Genomic DNA, 17,526 nt, shown 5'->3' on the forward strand with positions numbered 1-17,526 from the left:
CTCCGCACACTTTTTTTTTTTTTCCCTGCCGGATACACTAAAATATTTAAGTCATGTCTTATTCTTTTAGAGGCCCTGGGGTGGATTTGGCATAATCAAACTCACGACAAGAACAGTAAAGTCTGAAATCTGTTCTAAAGTGTACTTTTAATTTTAAAATCCACAATTATACTGCAAGCCTTTTTAAATATATTAAAGAATACATGAAAGCGGTCTATTAAAAATTAAGAGTCTCTTTCCTCATGCAGGTGCATGGGGAAATCCTATTTTACATATTAAACAGATCATTTCCTTATATTTTAGATGTTTGGCTTTAAAAGGTGACCAGTACACACAACAATGTCCTGTAGTGCAGCTGTACTAAAGCATATTTCAGTGAAGTTATTTGAGATGATGCTAAATAAAAAGCTACTTAAGTTGCATTAGTCTGACTTTCATGTGGCATTCAAAAATTCAGTCACACAAGCCAGATAGTAGTTTGATCACTAACAGAAAACAGACACACACTCATCTTCATTTCCTCTTTTTGTCCAAAGTGCATGCAAATGCATTCCAAAGGCTGAAAGGCGGCTGGGATTTCACAAATGCAAAGCGCTTGAATTGGTTTTACAAACTGCTTTGCATGACTTTCAGCTGTCCAACTACTTTGTTTTTGTTTTTTTCTTCTCAATTTGCAACCAAACTGCTTTTTACAATAAACAGACAAAGGCTGTTATGTATATCATGATTTGCGACTTTAAACTTTTGCACAGCCTAAATTAATTTATGACAATAATAAAATCCCACAAAGCTTACTTGTATTCTACTAAAAATGGAAATATCACATTATAATTGCCACCAGCTATATATAATATTTATTCCTTTTTTAGAAGACTAAAAGTTATTTAACTCAATTAATAAGACTGATAAACAATAAAATTGCATGCACATTATCAGTTTAGTTTTTTCCTAAATGTATAAATGTCCTCAACAACATTTTTAAAATGTTGCAAACCTCTCAAAATCATTCATTTTTTGCAGCCAGAAAAAAAACTTTTTAGAAAAATTTGCAATGCTTTGCAACACCAAGAACTTCACACTCTTTGATGTCAAAATTGACCAGTTTACCATTTAGAAATTTTTAACATAACATTGTTAGAAATATAAAATTTTACATTTTGAAGACAAAAGAAAAACCTTAGAATTTTAACATCAAAACTGCCAGTTTGCCATTTAATTTTTTTAACATTACATTGTAAGAAATGTAACATTTATATCACATTAAAATATTTCCAAACACATTAACAACCAACCAAAGGATGAACCATTTACTAACCTAAAGGTCGGTGCTGCAAGCAAGGTGGGAAGAAGACACTCGCGCTTAACTCCTGAAGCATCACGTTTGAGTTAGACCACAACCAGCATGTCTTGCCATGAGAAACAAAAAATTGCCAAAACAAACCAAAAAAAAGTTAAGGGGAAAAAAACAAAGCGGTAAAAGCTGAAGCTCTGGAAGCGATCTACCGCCAATCCATTTCTTTAACAAAAAGAGTTACAAAAATAAAGAAAAGTAAAGAAAAAAGCTCTTAGAACTTAATATATGAGAGGTATCAGGCGAGAAAGAGAGGGATACAAAAAGGAAAGAAGTGAGGGAGAGAAGGTGTGCACGTGTGCGTGCATGCGAGAGAGAGAGAGAGGTGGCAGTGTTGGTGGCTCGTCTGCCTTAGCTACTGCCAAAAGCAGACGAGAGGAGAAGAGAGTGAGCGAGACTGCAAGTTCTTCTGGTAATTTGTGATGACACTCAAAGTAGAACCTCCTCGGTCTCCCCCTAGACTCCTGCTCTTCTCAAGCACTAATGTATGCATGACACACCAAGTGCCTTTGCTACAGATGCATTAATTGGACTGCAGATTAGGTCTGTAACTTGAGGCATATTTGCTCCCCTCCCCCAAATCTCCCCCCACGCTCTCTCCACTTTGAAACAAAAGCTCGATCAACCACTGAGAAACCTTGAGCGAGACTGAAGTAAACAGACCAGAGCTTACCTTCAGCGAGCCAGGTCTCCTGAAGTTGACTGAGATCTTGAAACAACTCTAAAAACAAAGACAGCAGAGTTTGAGATGGCGAAACAACAGGTACAAAGCTTTAATTATGTGTTTTGACCCTCAGCGCATCTCGATTTCAGTCTTAAAGCCCTCTGAAGACCGAGGCGAGTGCTGCTGATTGAGATTTTAAAGCCCCGAGTGCAGGTGGCAACGAGCGATATTGCATTTTGCGAGATGTTAAGAAGGCGTGAAATGAACATTGTCTTTTTCACCCACACCTGAGTGCTTACCCTCGGTGTCCAAAGCCAGGTCAGAGTTAATGAATTTTCTTTTCCTGTCCTTCGCTGGTCTCGTGTTGGACGTCTTTCCCCGAGGATTCTAAGCAGAAAGCAACAGATCAATTGCCTCAAATGAAGATGGAGTGTGTCGAGTTTGCTTTTGAAAGACATGCAACACACAACTTTAGCTTCACACATCATGCTTACTGCTAATATATGAGAGATTCTTTAGTTAGTGGCACTTTGGACTTGTTTGCAATCTTTAAAAATGAAATATAAAACTGGGGTTCATCATGTCCTGGAATAAAAGATATGGCCTTGATCAACCCTTAAGTGGAGTTTTTATTTTGATGGCAATTTTTTTTTTTTTTAGGAAAACGATGAATAAGTCGTGGACTTACTAACCCAACATGTTAGAAAGTCAACAATGATTTATTTATTTTTTTAATTGTTTTTTTTTTCAGTCTCAAAAACTGACCCATTTTAATGATACCTGTTTTAAAAGTTATAAAACAAATTTTAAAATGAACGTTTTTAATCTTCACACTGTCACTTTCCATCATAACATTACTGTATTAAATGTGTAATATCTTAATTTTTTTTTTAAATTCAACTATACATACATATACCAGCTGAACTGAAAATATGATTTATTTATTTTTTAGAAAAAAGTTAAATATATAATTTCCCTTGTTTCAACACAATTTAAATGTATTATATAGGGGAAGGTAAAAAGCCCAAAATATAGCAATTCTGGCATATATGAAGTTTGATTCGCCATAACAAGATTTAAAGCTATTATAATCAATAATTTAAAACTATCAATGATTATTAATGTCTTCGAGATCAGTCTAGAAGTTTCCCTGAAGTGAAGGATCACGCACATACAAATGACAGACCTGTCACGTTACGGTTTAAAAAACGCAGATTCTCGTCATCATTCAATTATATGACAGATACATATTTGCAATCATGGAGAGCACTAATTTACCTTCATCAGACTTACATGAGATTTTATGAAAGGCACTTGTTGGTCGTAAAGTCCGTCCATTCTGCAGCGGTTGGACTCTGAGCGCGCCGTCCGATCACCCTTTGAAGTAGGAGACTGACTTTAAGCGATTTATTGGAGATGGAACATGAACTGCTGCGCGCTCGAGCGCATTCAGCGACTCCACATTCATAAATATATCTTTCATTTGACTGACTACATGCTGACTATTAGGAAACAGACACTAAATGCAGCAGATCCGTGACATTTTATAGATACAGTTGCAAGTGTCCTAATGTAAATATGTTGCGGTGCTGTGAGTGCGTAACGCGGTGAACCGATCCTCCGAAGGGACTGGACTTTTGGAAACTCTTTTTTCTGTTTCTAGTTACGTTTTACTTTAAGCGTCGAAGATGATGGAGAACTTAAAGCTTGCACTCACCCCAGTAAACGCACCGCATTCATTCATGGATGTGTCGCCGGACTGAATGAGAAAAGCGCTCTCGTGTCTCTCCTCCGCGCTCAAGTCAACACACACACACTGCCTGCTGCTCCAGGGGCCTCCCTTTAGAAACAGCCGGCGCCCCGCTTCCCATTGGCTGCCACTGTCCTCCGCCGGATCAGATTTCCACCCGTCAATCAAGAGCCTATTTCACCGTTCCTTCATTAAAATATGCACAACTGATATTGCAATTATAAGGTGTTTATTTATGAGAAACACAGCACATCATTATAATCTCTCTTGTGGCTAGATGTTTTGGAAATTATGTGCATAAAAGTGCACACAATCATTGTATCCAGTTTACAACCCTTACAAATGACCTAACAGTTTTTGACAAGCTAAAAGAAGCTTTCAAAAGAATGAAATAAACAGACATACGCTCAGAATGACCACATCAACATTTTCTAAAACCGTTTGTTATTCATAAATCTCTCTTTTAGATAATTTAATGCAGTGGTTCTCAACCTGTGGGCCACGCCCCCCTAGAGGACCTCAGCAAACTTCCAAGGGGGGTAATATTATTTTAATATTAAATATAAGAGGCAAAAAGGCATTATCACAAAATAAATCCTGACATGGTTATCAGCACACCAATGGCTATCTTAGAGACAATGGGCAGAACACAAGCACAAATGAGTGGTCAGTTATACTGTGTTGCCATGGACAAGAGTCAACATTCAGAAATATTTGACCAATCAGAATAAATTAATTCCAAATATCTGTGTAATGAGTTATACATACCGTAATAAAAAATAAAATATTATCAGTAAATATAAATACAGGAGAACCTTTACAAGAAAATATTATTTCAGTTTTCCTGCTTCAACATTTCACATTTAATTCAATGTGTTCTCGTTTCTTTGTAATGGTTTCTGAAATTAGTAGCAATTAATAAAATGATTAATAAAATGGTTTCTAGACCTTTTTTGTAGCCACTAAAAATCTAAAAAATATAGTAGGCTACAACATGTTCTCACAGTTTTTTTTTGTTTTTTGTATGAAGTAAACTGATTTTTCCATTTCCATTTTTCCACTCCTGATTAATATAGGTTCCATGCTATAACCTTGTTTCAATTTTAATTTAATGAATAGACAAATATACAATAGATCCTAGTTTCTTTAGATAAAAAAGACAAAAGATCAACAAAGAATCACTTAGATTAGTATTTTAATTTAATTGAATCTAAAGTCTAAGTCTTTGTGAATTACTATATTTGAATATATATATATGTTGTGATTTGTGCTAACTATGTAGAGTTCGCAGGGGTCAAGTGAGGAGGATCTTTTTTTCCCTCCATAACGCCTATAGTTATATATGTGTTTTCACACCTTATCTGACCTTTGAGATGAAGTTCATTATATCCATTTACATGCACCATATTTAATACATGCTAAAAGTGTCGGTCCAGTGTTTCCTCGTCTCGAAGCTCTAATCACGTCATTAAGAAACATCTAACAGGACACTTCTGCAGGATCAGGTAAACCAGCACATAAACAGAGGAACTTCCATTATGGGGAACTGATGGAAACCTAAACTGACATTTCAAGTCATTCTTGATGCAATGTATAATCCCGTGTGCTTTACAGAATGCAGGACAGGTATAGATGTTCATTTGACAGGTTAACATTAAAAGGCTACAACCATAGGGATCCATTTGTTGTCAGGTCAAGAGGTGAGGGTTGCAGCAAGCTGACAGGTTCAAAAGGTGAAAGTAGGTGTGTTTGTTAGTTACGAACAGACAAATTACCATGGCAACATCTGGCATTATATAAAATGTTTGTTTTCTGTAAAAATGTTGCTTTTACTGGTTTCAAAACTTTTATAAAAGAGCCAATTGGTCAAAATTTGTAAATGTTATATTTTTAGATTTTTCTCTAATATAAATCTGGGATCTTAAACAGTTTGATCGCATACAAAGTTATGTGAAAAAAAAATTAAGTCAAATTAAAATGCAATTTTAAATTTAATTAAATATAATTAAATTAAGCATCATATACGCATGTTATAACAGGCCAGGCTTAAAATGCAGCACTCACTTTTATATAATATAAAAACCTCTTTATCCACCGAAAGGGTCTGTGAAGATCCTTGGTATACATAGTCTATGAATTGTGACATCCGTTTTAACTGCTAAAAATGTCATATGTCATATCTTGATCCAACATGCAAATATATCAGTCAAGTTCATTGTCAGTTCACTGAACAAAACACTTATTATGAAGTGCAGGCTATATGGGGCTGAGTAAAACTTAACCAGGCCCAACAAGAAACGTAAGAGTTCAGTTATCAGGATGTGTAATAGTATCTCACATCATTGCATGCTGCTATCGCAAGAAAAGGAAAGGTGCAGTCGCACATTTGCTTTAGCTCTGGCAGAAGTGCATCACAACACATGAATATGCATGAGCAAAGCACCTTGTGACCATGACAACCATGCCTTGTAAAGACTAAATACAACAAAATTCAGTCTTTCAATCTGATTCTTAGTCAAAAACCAAGCAGCTTTGGCTTAAAACAAAACACAGACAGGCATTCACATTAAAAAGCCCAAACACTGCGCATCGATTACTGACTCCGGACGAGGAGTTGTCTAACAATAACATAAAACCTCCATTTATGCTTTCTCAGTTTGTAATATAAAGATTGCTTGTCCACATGTTCATGCTTCTGGAAATGATTCTTTTCACTGTAGTTAGTTGATCCTTCTTCAAGTGACTTGACCACATTTAGCAATAAAACCATTTTATCCGTCCAGATTTTTTGAGCCAAGTGATTTTTTAAAATGCTTTCAAACCAAGTCAAAAACTTTCAAAACAAGTATATATATATATTTAAAAAACAAATTAAGTTGCATGATTATTGTAGGAAAAATACTGTAAGAAATCACATCTAAATTTGGTTAGTCCAATTTCTTTCCATAGAAAAACACTGGCTGTCAGTTTCAGGTGCAATATAATAAATATAATATAATTAATATAATATAATATAATAATACAACATTTTACAAAGTTCTGGATTTGAACCCAGCATGCTAAAGCATGTAAAAATGTACAACTAGACTAACACATTACACGTTTTAGGTTTAAAAGTACTTGTTTTTTTTGTTTTTTTTATTTGGCCATGTCTTATTTCACATTTCGCACCAAGTAATCCAGAACTGCTGGCACTTCCTAAATAACATACCCAAAATAAAATGGTTACGGTTCACGAGTCCATCTGAATCCGCATATAAGACTCAAACTCCACTTCAGATTTGAAGTTTACTTGCAGTGCCTATTATCCCTAAATTTTATACGAAATACGATTCCAATTTCAGTATTTTCACAATAGTACCTTTTTAAAAATTTGTAAACAAAAAACTGGGCCAACACTGGCTTGTACTGTATAATGGCAGTTTAATCAAATAGCTGAGCCAGTAAACTGGTGGCTGAAGTGATCAGCTGAAATCTAGATGTCGCATATGGTTTTCACCATTCACATGAACTCTCCAGCAGGTGTAGTGTTGATCTCAGGTGTCGTGGGTTGTCAGTCTTTGCTCCCTCTGCGGTCACGTCGAAAGAAGGAGAAGAAGCCAGAGCTTTGAGGAGGGCCCATCAGCATACGGGCCTGATTCTCATGAACAATTGTAATCTGTTGGAAAGAGTGAAAACAAACGCGATGTGAAAATGTTTACATTGTATGATATAAATTCATAAAGACAACCAGATGAGAAGAGATATGACAGATACATATGAAATGAACTGGCATAATACACAAATAAAGGCACATTACTTGCCCAAGAGTCTCTCCAAGACATGAACATGTTAAAAAACAGCCAGTGAATGTGAAATGTAAGTGTCATTAAAATCTTGTTTATTAACTCTGTCCCTGTCACATTTAATTGGGTGCTGAATTCCCTATTTGTGGGTCAATTATAATTCCACATCAAAGGTGATGGTAAATATCAAGCTCTTCTCTTTGAATTCACCCATTTGCCTTGTTCATGAAAGTATTCAGACACAGTAATGGCAATAAGAAGGTAAATGGTACTGAACGCCTCAAAACGAAAACCTTTGGAGCATTTAAGTTTAATTAAGAGGAAGAGTCAACATGACATTTTTAACATGGGGTGAAATCGAGAGTGTTCATATATAATGCAAATTTATTGGAATCGTGCCCTTTTTAGTGTCTCTCTGGAACAATTTGGAAGATAAAATTAGGTGCCATAAGGTGAGGATTTTAGCTTATTTTTATGAATAATAAACTTGATGTTTCTCTGTGGAATTATATAGATCTTTATTGCTAAATAATACAATACAAAATAAAAAAAAATGAAAAAAAGAAAGAAAAGAAAATTTTAATTTCCTAAAATTTTAATTTTGAAAAATACTGTATTTTGTGATATTATTTGGTAAATACGTTTTTTTTTTTCAGGCTGTTTTCCATTTATTTCCACACTGATTGCCAGGAATATATAAGGAAGAATCATGTAATGCAATTAATAAACACAATACATGCAACACGCAATACATAAACCGTCACAAGCAAACAGATACAATGCAGCACCACCTAAAAATGGTTTAGCACAATCACTTTTGCTGAGGATAAGCTGGAACACCTGAATATTGACTGTAGTGCCTCAAAAGCATTCCTTACGTTTACTGACACTAATTAAGCCTCAACGAAGCCATAGGTTGCCATGGAGATCACCTGCTACCTGTCTACCTTTAACCAGAGTTTTAATCTACAGGTACAAGTGCTCCTTCCAATTAATTGTGTTGTCATGCTTTTTGGATTCCAGGCATCGACAAAATGAAGTATATGTAAATGAACACTGCACTTCAGAAAAGATGCTTTCAGAGAAGAGAAACTTTAATTAAAAGCAAACAAAGCTTCGAATCTTGCAAATGAGGTGGTTGTTTGGGGCTGGAGCATATTTTCAGCTTTCTTGTAAAATGCTGCTGTGGTTTTTACACATGATATCTAAGACTGACCAACTAAAGCCAGTTTAGAATTAAATGCAAAGTGAGAATATCAAACTCTTAAACATTCATCAAAAGATTAACACACGCAATATCAAGTAAATAACTAAATTAAATGTGCATGTCATACTTACAGTGCAAGGGCTTTGCATCCATGGCTCACCATCAATTTGCATAGGGAGGGCTTTACTGGTTCTGTCAATGGAACATAGTTATTTAATACTGAAACATGAAGATATGTTAAATGAAGTAAAACAAATATTTTATTATTAAACAAATTGTTTTGTTTATATACAGTATATGTGTAAACATCTAGATATTAGGTTAAAAAAAAAATAGTTTTTTTGCACCATTTAAAAAAAAAAAAAATTATAGTCCTGAAGTCTTACAATGTGGCAAATGAACTTTGAATGTAGTCAAAGTACTGTACAAATATTCCACAAAGTCCCTCAAAATAATACACTACCAAGTTTGGAGTTGGTACAATATTTAATATTTATTTTGTTGAAAGCAGTCTCTTATGCTTACCAAGGCTGCATTTATTTGATCAAAAATACGGTAAAATAGTAATATTGTAAGATATAATTACAACTGAAAACAATTGTTTACTATTTCAATATATTTAAAATGTAATTTATTCTTGTGATGGCAAAGCTGAAGCCATTTCAGCATCATTACTCCAGTCTTCAGTACCACATGATCCTTCAGAAATCATGCTAATATGCTGCTTTACTGCTCAAACAACATTTCTTATATTTATCAATGTTGAACACAGTTGTAATGCTTAATATTTTTGTGGAAAACATTTTTTCAGGACCATTTATGAATAGACAGTTCAAAAGAACAGTGTTTATTTGAAACAGAAATTATAATTTTTTTTCCAATTATAAATGTATTTAAAGGGGTCATATGATATTGCTAAAAAGAACATTATTTTGTGTATCACTTTCAATGAATTTAATGCATCCTTGCTGAATAAAAGTGTAAATTTCTTAAACAAAAACTTACTAACCCTAAACTTTTAAAAACTACTACACTACAACTTTAATATAGTCAAAACTCATAAAAATAAATGAACTAGCAAAATACAGCTTTAGAAACTCGTTTTAGAAAGAGTAAAGCACAATATAAAGCATTTTACTATAGTAATAAAGTTCCCCAAATTTACTACTTCATTGGACCAAGTAAACACTTCTAAATTCAGTATATTAGGAACATGGCACTGGAAGAATGAGTTGATTTGTAATTACAATGAAATGTAACCTGATAATGATGGAGGTACACTGGGCCAGACGTCTGCCTGCGCTCTTCAGACCCGTGTAGATCTGCCCCATTTCCATTGCCCCCTCCAGCCCCACCACCTCCAACAGCTGATCAGACGGGTCTAAGAGACGGAAAGAAAACTAGTGACAGACAGAAAAGAAATAGGGAACTGATGAGGTCAACCTGATCTAAAAACGAGCAAAAATCCATCAAATAATGAAAATGACTAGTTGTACATGAGCTGAGCTTCATCTTAGGAACTTATGTTCCTAACAGATATTTTCATTCACGTCAAATTAAATAAAATGTCTAGTCTGGTTAAAGTCTCTGAACTTACAATGACCTGCCAGTTTCTCTAGATCCAGACATTGAATCTTAAATCTGACTGGATGTATCTGAATGCGCCATAAACAAAGGCACTTCCTTTAAATAATTAATTTTTATAGTAAATATTGTGTCCTATATGATAAATTGCTTGTGATTTTTCGCATTTATAAGTCATTTTGCATAAAATCATCTGCTAAATGAAAAAAAAAATGTAAATATGTAACACATGTAAGACATGTGCTAATACATAAAGTGAATTATTTAGCATTATCATTAACGTACATGAAATACACAAACCAAAGAGCCCATACAGACAATCCTCTCCCTCCAAAACACACAACCAATTTCAATATCCCTGTCAAAATGTGTTAGCCTGTTAAACCATCCACTTTCTACCAAACCTCAAGCTTGATCTGTGGGGGACGTCAGGGGGAAAATTATGAGGAGAAAGACCAAAAGAGAAGATGAGGAGCAGACAGTGGAGGTGTGTTTGGGTGGGGGAGCGTGTGAGAAGGAGAGAAAAAAAAGCAGATAAGCTTGATTTGGAATCTTCACAGTCTGCCTTCCGCTCTAAAAAAGCATAAATTGTCACCGTTGGAGAAAAGGAGGGGAGAAAAGAACACCAACAACCCACAAACAAAACACCTATTAATTAGAATGCGACACTGATGCAAAGCAATCTTGTGTTCCTCCATATTTATTAATTTGAATTCAAATATAGTACCTACTCAGACAGTATGCGGTTTTAGACACAGCTGGTAAAACATCTACTAGCCAACAAAAAATTAGGCTCTAATTATATTATAATAAAAATGAAAATAAAAAGTACAATTTCAGTCAAATTAAATTAAATAATTTTTTTTATTAAATTATTAAAAAATTTGCAACATTTAAATAAAATTAAATTATAAAAAAAATACACATTCAAATAAATTAAAACTTATTTTTATTTAAAATAATATTAATCAAAATAAATTTACATGGCTGCCCACTCTACCCCATCTGAGAGCCAGGCCTCGGGGGCTAATGCACTCCCTGTTTACCATCCAGCTAATGCTCCCTTGACTAATCTGACAAGCACAGGCCTCTCACCTTCAGAGCTCCTTCAGATGAAGCTGTATCTATGAAGGCTTTCAAAACCATCGTTGACGCACCCAGGCTAAGTGCCTTCTCTCATCCAAACCTGGGCTCGCGGTCGCCTTCGCACCAATCAATTCATCTTTTTTCCAGAGTAAATGGAATAGAATGGAGGGTAAAGGGTTCTGTCCTCTTGCTCTCTTTTTCGGAAGCCGATTTTATTCGCCAAGCGCTCCATTTCTACTTTAGCCCAACTGAGAGAAGCAGCGGCAGGATATTAGCGCAAACATGCATGATACAAATGGGTGCATTTATCAGCGACTGACTCGTATTGACTGAAATTAAAGAGTGCAAGGGGCTGGATGAACCGTAAAGATGGCCTCAGACTAACGACACCTGAGATAATGGATTGGTACTTGGGGTTTAACTGAGGTGGACAGATTAAAGAGTTTAATGAATGAGATTCTATGGAGTTATGGTGTGTAAATGTACAGATATTGATGTACTGTACAAAACATGAGTAAGTATACTCATACTAGAGGTTATAATTCATTTTCACCCATATTGACTGGAAAGAAAGCAGCTGGGCCAGGCAAGTAAACCCTTTAACCTTCGTAAACAAGAAAGTCTAACTGACAATCTCTTTCAAATGGGTGATTTCTCATCAGGGAACCTCGAATTCTGTGATTGTAAGACTGGAACAGGCTCTGACGTTTCACCCTTCATTCTGCTCTTTGTGATCCCCATGTCCCATGATAACGGCCCAAAGAGATTCTTCAAAACTACAATCAATGCTCTCAAAGCGGCACGATACATGGATTTTCCCCAATGTGGTGACAACCGGCGTACACATTTCTAGATTAGTGAACAGTGTTCTGCCTTGATGATCCTCTGTGGAGGGAAGATATAAGTGTTTATCTCAACAACAAGTCTTTACTGTTTTTTGCACTTTGACAGGATTGGGGTTAATGTCATTTGGCAGGGAACTACGTGTAAGGGTTTATGCATTTGGTACCTCTGTTGTATTAACAGGTGCAGTGTTTGCTCTTATTTCTTGCATTCAGATGCATTTTTATTAGGATTCATCCCAATCACAACAATCTCTAGGCCACATTGCTGCTTACTTTGGCCAAAAATTGCCCACTTTGACAGGAACAGGACACCTGACCAACCTGATCTCATGAGAAAATTGTACTATTTTATGAGTTGGTGATTTGTATGAATATGTATGCTTTTCCCCCCCATAAGAACACTAAAGGAAAGAAAGCATGAAGTCTATTAAGCAGATCGTAAGAAAACATACAAATTGTTAGAATTCATAACAAAAATTCACCAAAATGTTAGTTACAAATTGTGTGTTGATCTGACTGACATGTAAACTGATGAACTACAGTTTGATTTGTTTTTTACAGAAGGTGATGGGGTTTATGAAAAGTATATTATGTGATAAATCATAGTTTTATAAATATTTCATAGAAGTCAGTTTCCACCTCAAGTTCTGCGACTTCATATCTCACATCTATGACTTTATTTTTCACAATGTGACTTTATATCTCATAAACACATTCTTAAATCTCCCAAATGAGGCTTTATACTTTACAAATGGGACTTTATATAGCATATTATGACTTTAAATCTCACAATGTGATTCTATATATCACAGTTATGACTTTATATCTCATGTTATGGCTTTATACCATACCTTACATTATGACTTTGCATCTCACATTAGAACTTTCCCTCTCACATTATGACTTTGCATCTCACAATGTGATTATTTCTTATTTTGAACTATCTCACAATTACCATATTTTTTACTTAGAGGCAGGCTTTATTAGCAAACAGTAGTACTGAGTTATGTTTGTGCTATTCTGACTATCTCACAAACATAACTTAAAGCCAGTTATACATTTTATCTAGTTAAATTGCTACTAAGTGCCTCAAACTAAACACAGTATATTTTTCGAAGATGTGATATCACTAATTTGGCAAATTCAGAGATTAGTTTTGTGTGCAATAAGCATTAAACTGACAGTGAACAGACTGTGGGCGGTTCATGGGCGTACCGTCTGAGACTACAAAGCACCAAAGATGCACAACTTGCATGAAAATTGTGTACATTTTGTGTTATGAAAAACAGGAATTTGCATGATGGTAATTTCAGTATCCTTGAGCACAGCTAGTGGCAGCAGCAGACGTATGTTACAGTAAGCTTGCTGCTTTAGAAAGTTATTGAAACCCCAATCAGCCTGTTTTACCATGGTACAGTTGAGTCTGCTTTGATTAGACAGGGCTGGTCACCAACGCTAGCACAAGCCATTACAGAGCCACTGACAATCCCAAACACTGACATTAAAACTGCATCCCTTCAACCCAAACAAAAGCCACTCGCCATGATTCAATGTGTCACTGGTGAAATATTCATCATGAAAAAAGTTCTTCTGAAGTTGCCTTTGATTAATCAGGTATGAAGACAAGGACTTCGCAAACCAGTAACGTTAAGGTGACCCTTAAAGAAATGTTCCAAGTTCAATACAAGTTAAGCTCTATTGACAGCATTTACGGCATAATGTTGATTACCAAAGAAAATAATTCTGACTAGACCCCCAGTAAATAATAAATAAAAAAATTATATAAAATTATATATATAAATCAAACTAATTATTAAAAAAGAAATTAACAGAAATTAACAAAAGAAAAAAAGTTAAAAAAATAATAAAATAAAATATTAAAATAAATAATATATCTATCAAACTATTTTTGATATGTAAAGAATATGTTTTTATACCTTGGACAGCAAAAACAAGTTGTTTGGGGTCAATAATTGGGGTCTTCTTTTCCGGAAACTTCTTCCCTGTACGACGGAGACCCCTCTGTTTCTTGCTCTCTCCCCATAGGTTGGAACCGCCATGCATGCTGGGAATATTCAGGATGGCAATGCCCTCCAATGAGATGCTGCTGAGGTTCAGGGTGACACCATCACACTATAATAACATTGGGAAAGATTTGCAAGAGCGTAAACTCATAAATGTATATTAAATAACAATTATAAGAGTGAATGAATAAATGACTTCATCGGTCAATCAATAAAGAATAAACAAATCTATTACTGTTGCATTAGCACTAACATATTAAAAATAATTAGCTTTTTGTTAAGTGGTCCTTCACTTAACCTGAATTCATCAGTATTTTGTGTGAATGCAACAAAATCTTGAAAGACATTTTGGCAAAATGTAATTTTTTTTGTATTAAAACAATACACTACAGTTCATTCCAGTGGTTCAGCAAGGAGTGTTTAAGTGTTAGAAAGGTGATAAGCAGTGTTGGGAAGGTTACTTTGGAAAACTAATTATTAAAAAAGAAATTAACAGAAATTAACAAAAGAAAAAAAGTTAAAAAAATAATAAAATAAAATATTAAAATAAATAATATATCTATCAAACTATTTTTGATATGTAAAGAATATGTTTTTATACCTTGGACAGCAAAAACAAGTTGTTTGGGGTCAATAATTGGGGTCTTCTTTTCCGGAAACTTCTTCCCTGTACGACGGAGACCCCTCTGTTTCTTGCTCTCTCCCCATAGGTTGGAACCGCCATGCATGCTGGGAATATTCAGGATGGCAATGCCCTCCAATGAGATGCTGCTGAGGTTCAGGGTGACACCATCACACTATAATAACATTGGGAAAGATTTGCAAGAGCGTAAACTCATAAATGTATATTAAATAACAATTATAAGAGTGAATGAATAAATGACTTCATCGGTCAATCAATAAAGAATAAACAAATCTATTACTGTTGCATTAGCACTAACATATTAAAAATAATTAGCTTTTTGTTAAGTGGTCCTTCACTTAACCTGAATTCATCAGTATTTTGTGTGAATGCAACAAAATCTTGAAAGACATTTTGGCAAAATGTAATTTTTTTTGTATTAAAACAATACACTACAGTTCATTCCAGTGGTTCAGCAAGGAGTGTTTAAGTGTTAGAAAGGTGATAAGCAGTGTTGGGAAGGTTACTTTGGAAATGTAATAGGTTAATCCTTTTTTTTTAACCCCCCAAAAACCTAAACAGTCTGAATTATCAAGCCATTTTGATTTTGGAATGAATACCAGCGCTCTCTTCCACCTTCAGCGGGATCGGGAAAGGTCCGGCATGTGGTTTCTCACTTATTCTCATTACCTCCACCTCAAGATAATCATGCAACTTCTTGCAAGTTGCCGAGAAGGTCTCTGAGGTTCCAAACTCGAAGTACCAAAGCTTATTCTTCGTCCTGAAACCAAGAAGTTAAATCCGTTTTTTTATGTAAAAAGTATTATTTACATGTTATGCAATCATTAAGAACGTGGTGAGGCATGGTGGTTAAATATCTGAGCAGGTAGGGATGCAGAATACATGGATACCATAATGGTAATCAGTCGATATTGTATATTTTATTGCGCATGCTATTTTTTACATTTTTTTGTGAAATATTTAGATTATGATTCAGATGCTGATATTTATATGGCCAAATTCTGATAGCTTCAAATGTAAATCAATGAGATCTTTATGACATAATTTATGTATAACAGACTACCTACATAAAATGCATATAAATATCAGTTGTCATCACTCTATAATTCTCAACAATATGTCTTGGTAAGATTGTATTTAATTAAATGCTTAATTTTATAATCAAAGCTGCAGTTTTTATAGTGGGGGCAAAAATATAATGTAATGCATAACAATGATGATTAAGAGAATTAACAAATAAATGTTCCTTGAAAGCCTGATGCATCATATTTGATACTATGATAAAATGAAACCAAACCAAAGTTGCTTCAATCCAGTACATGTTCATTTTGAAATATTAAAAATAATGTTCAGAATTTTAATATTAGTGCATCTGTGCTGGTAACTGTAAGACTCAAAATGAAAATCAAAATGAATGCTTTAGAGTAATGCATAACCTAAAGTAACCAACAATGACTGGTCCTCATCTTGGCATGAAAATGATAGATATCCAGAATGACTCAAAAACTGAAGCACATGGCACAAACCCCTACCATCACAGAGCCCAGCTAGGGTTCAGAGAGGGTAATCTAGCTGCCCCTTCAATTACGAGTGGGCTGTGGAGCCGGACCCCTGTCCCCCACCCCACACAAAGTCTCTCTGGGACCAGGATCATGATCAGTGACCTCACCAGAACAAACCACCATCTGTTTTCATTACCAGCAGACACACACACCTGAACCTTCTACAGCAGGGGCCAAATTTAGAGATTTAGAGAATTACACAATCCGAAGCAGAAAAATGGGATCTGGTTAAAGTAAAATAAAGGAGATGAAGGATGTGGCAGTAACTGGTACGAAAACAATAAAAAGGCTTAAAGGTATAGCTCACCCAAAAATTAAAATTAGCTAAAAATGCATAACCCTCAGGCCATCCAAGATGTAGATGAGTTTTTTTCTACATCAGAACAGATTTGGAGAAATTTAGCATTACATCACTTGCTCACCAATGGATTTTCTCTGCAGTGAATGGGTGCCGTCAGAATGAGAGCTGAAACAACTTGTAAAAACATCACAATAATCCACAAGTAATCCACACCACTCAACAATTAAAGGGGTCATATGATGCGATTTCAATTTGTCCTTTCTCTTTGGAGTGTTACAAGCTCTTGGTGCATAAAGAAGATCTGTAAAGTTGCAAAGACTAAAGTCTCAAATCCAAAGAGATATTTTTTATAAAAGTTAAGAGTCAACCACGCCTACCTAAAACTGCTCGTTCTAACACGCCCCCACATGTCTACGTCACGATGTGGGAAGATTTGCATAACGCCGCCCAAATGTTCACGCAAAGAAAGAAGGCGTAACTTTTATTCTCGCTGTAGTATTGTTGCTGCTGCTATGTCGTGAAGGCGCTGTATTTCGTTGTGAAAGCGAAACTACTTTGTTTGGTCTTCCAAAATAGGACGATATCTGCTTCGTCATGCCTGGAGCTGATCCGTGCTGTTCGCTGAGGAAATACATCAACTTTGTGCTGTGGATCGCCAGATCGGCTTTCACCGTGGACGAAGCAAAGTCCAGCCCGGGGTCGTCACATGTAGTTGCCGCAAGCC

General features: G+C 35.3%; 2 protein-coding genes across 5 annotated transcripts in view; both read right to left on the reverse strand.

Moving 5' to 3' along the window:
• LOC107730861 (ETS translocation variant 1-like) overlaps positions 1 to 3,820 on the reverse strand; it is an 18,527-nt gene extending 14,707 nt beyond the window's left edge. For 2 of the 4 annotated variants that reach the window (XM_016541817.1, XM_016541816.1), the window contains exons 1-4: positions 3,733 to 3,820; positions 2,315 to 2,402; positions 2,025 to 2,072; positions 1,316 to 1,406 (exon numbers count right to left, since the gene is read on the reverse strand). In XM_016541817.1, coding sequence (XP_016397303.1) covers positions 1,316 to 1,406; positions 2,025 to 2,072; positions 2,315 to 2,402; positions 3,733 to 3,755 — 250 coding nt within the window. In that variant the 5' untranslated portion in view covers positions 3,756 to 3,820. Of the gene's footprint in view, positions 1 to 1,315; positions 1,407 to 2,024; positions 2,073 to 2,314; positions 2,403 to 3,308; positions 3,393 to 3,732 lie in introns of all 4 variants that reach the window. The other 2 variants (XM_016541818.1, XM_016541819.1) reach the window with 2 other exon arrangements.
• A 3,365-nt stretch (positions 3,821 to 7,185) lies between these two features.
• The window catches only part of LOC107730813 (diacylglycerol kinase beta-like), a 46,512-nt gene continuing 36,171 nt past the window's right edge, over positions 7,186 to 17,526 (reverse strand). The window contains exons 18-22 of the mRNA XM_016541754.1: positions 15,609 to 15,699; positions 14,898 to 15,093; positions 10,018 to 10,138; positions 8,889 to 8,949; positions 7,186 to 7,423 (exon numbers count right to left, since the gene is read on the reverse strand). Coding sequence (XP_016397240.1) covers positions 7,319 to 7,423; positions 8,889 to 8,949; positions 10,018 to 10,138; positions 14,898 to 15,093; positions 15,609 to 15,699 — 574 coding nt within the window. The 3' untranslated portion in view covers positions 7,186 to 7,318. The remainder of the gene's footprint in view (positions 7,424 to 8,888; positions 8,950 to 10,017; positions 10,139 to 14,897; positions 15,094 to 15,608; positions 15,700 to 17,526) is intronic.

The sequence above is a fragment of the Sinocyclocheilus rhinocerous genome, unplaced genomic scaffold, assembly GCF_001515625.1.
Source record: "Sinocyclocheilus rhinocerous isolate Xijiao unplaced genomic scaffold, SAMN03320098_v1.1 scaffold938, whole genome shotgun sequence".
NCBI lineage: Eukaryota > Metazoa > Chordata > Actinopteri > Cypriniformes > Cyprinidae > Sinocyclocheilus > Sinocyclocheilus rhinocerous.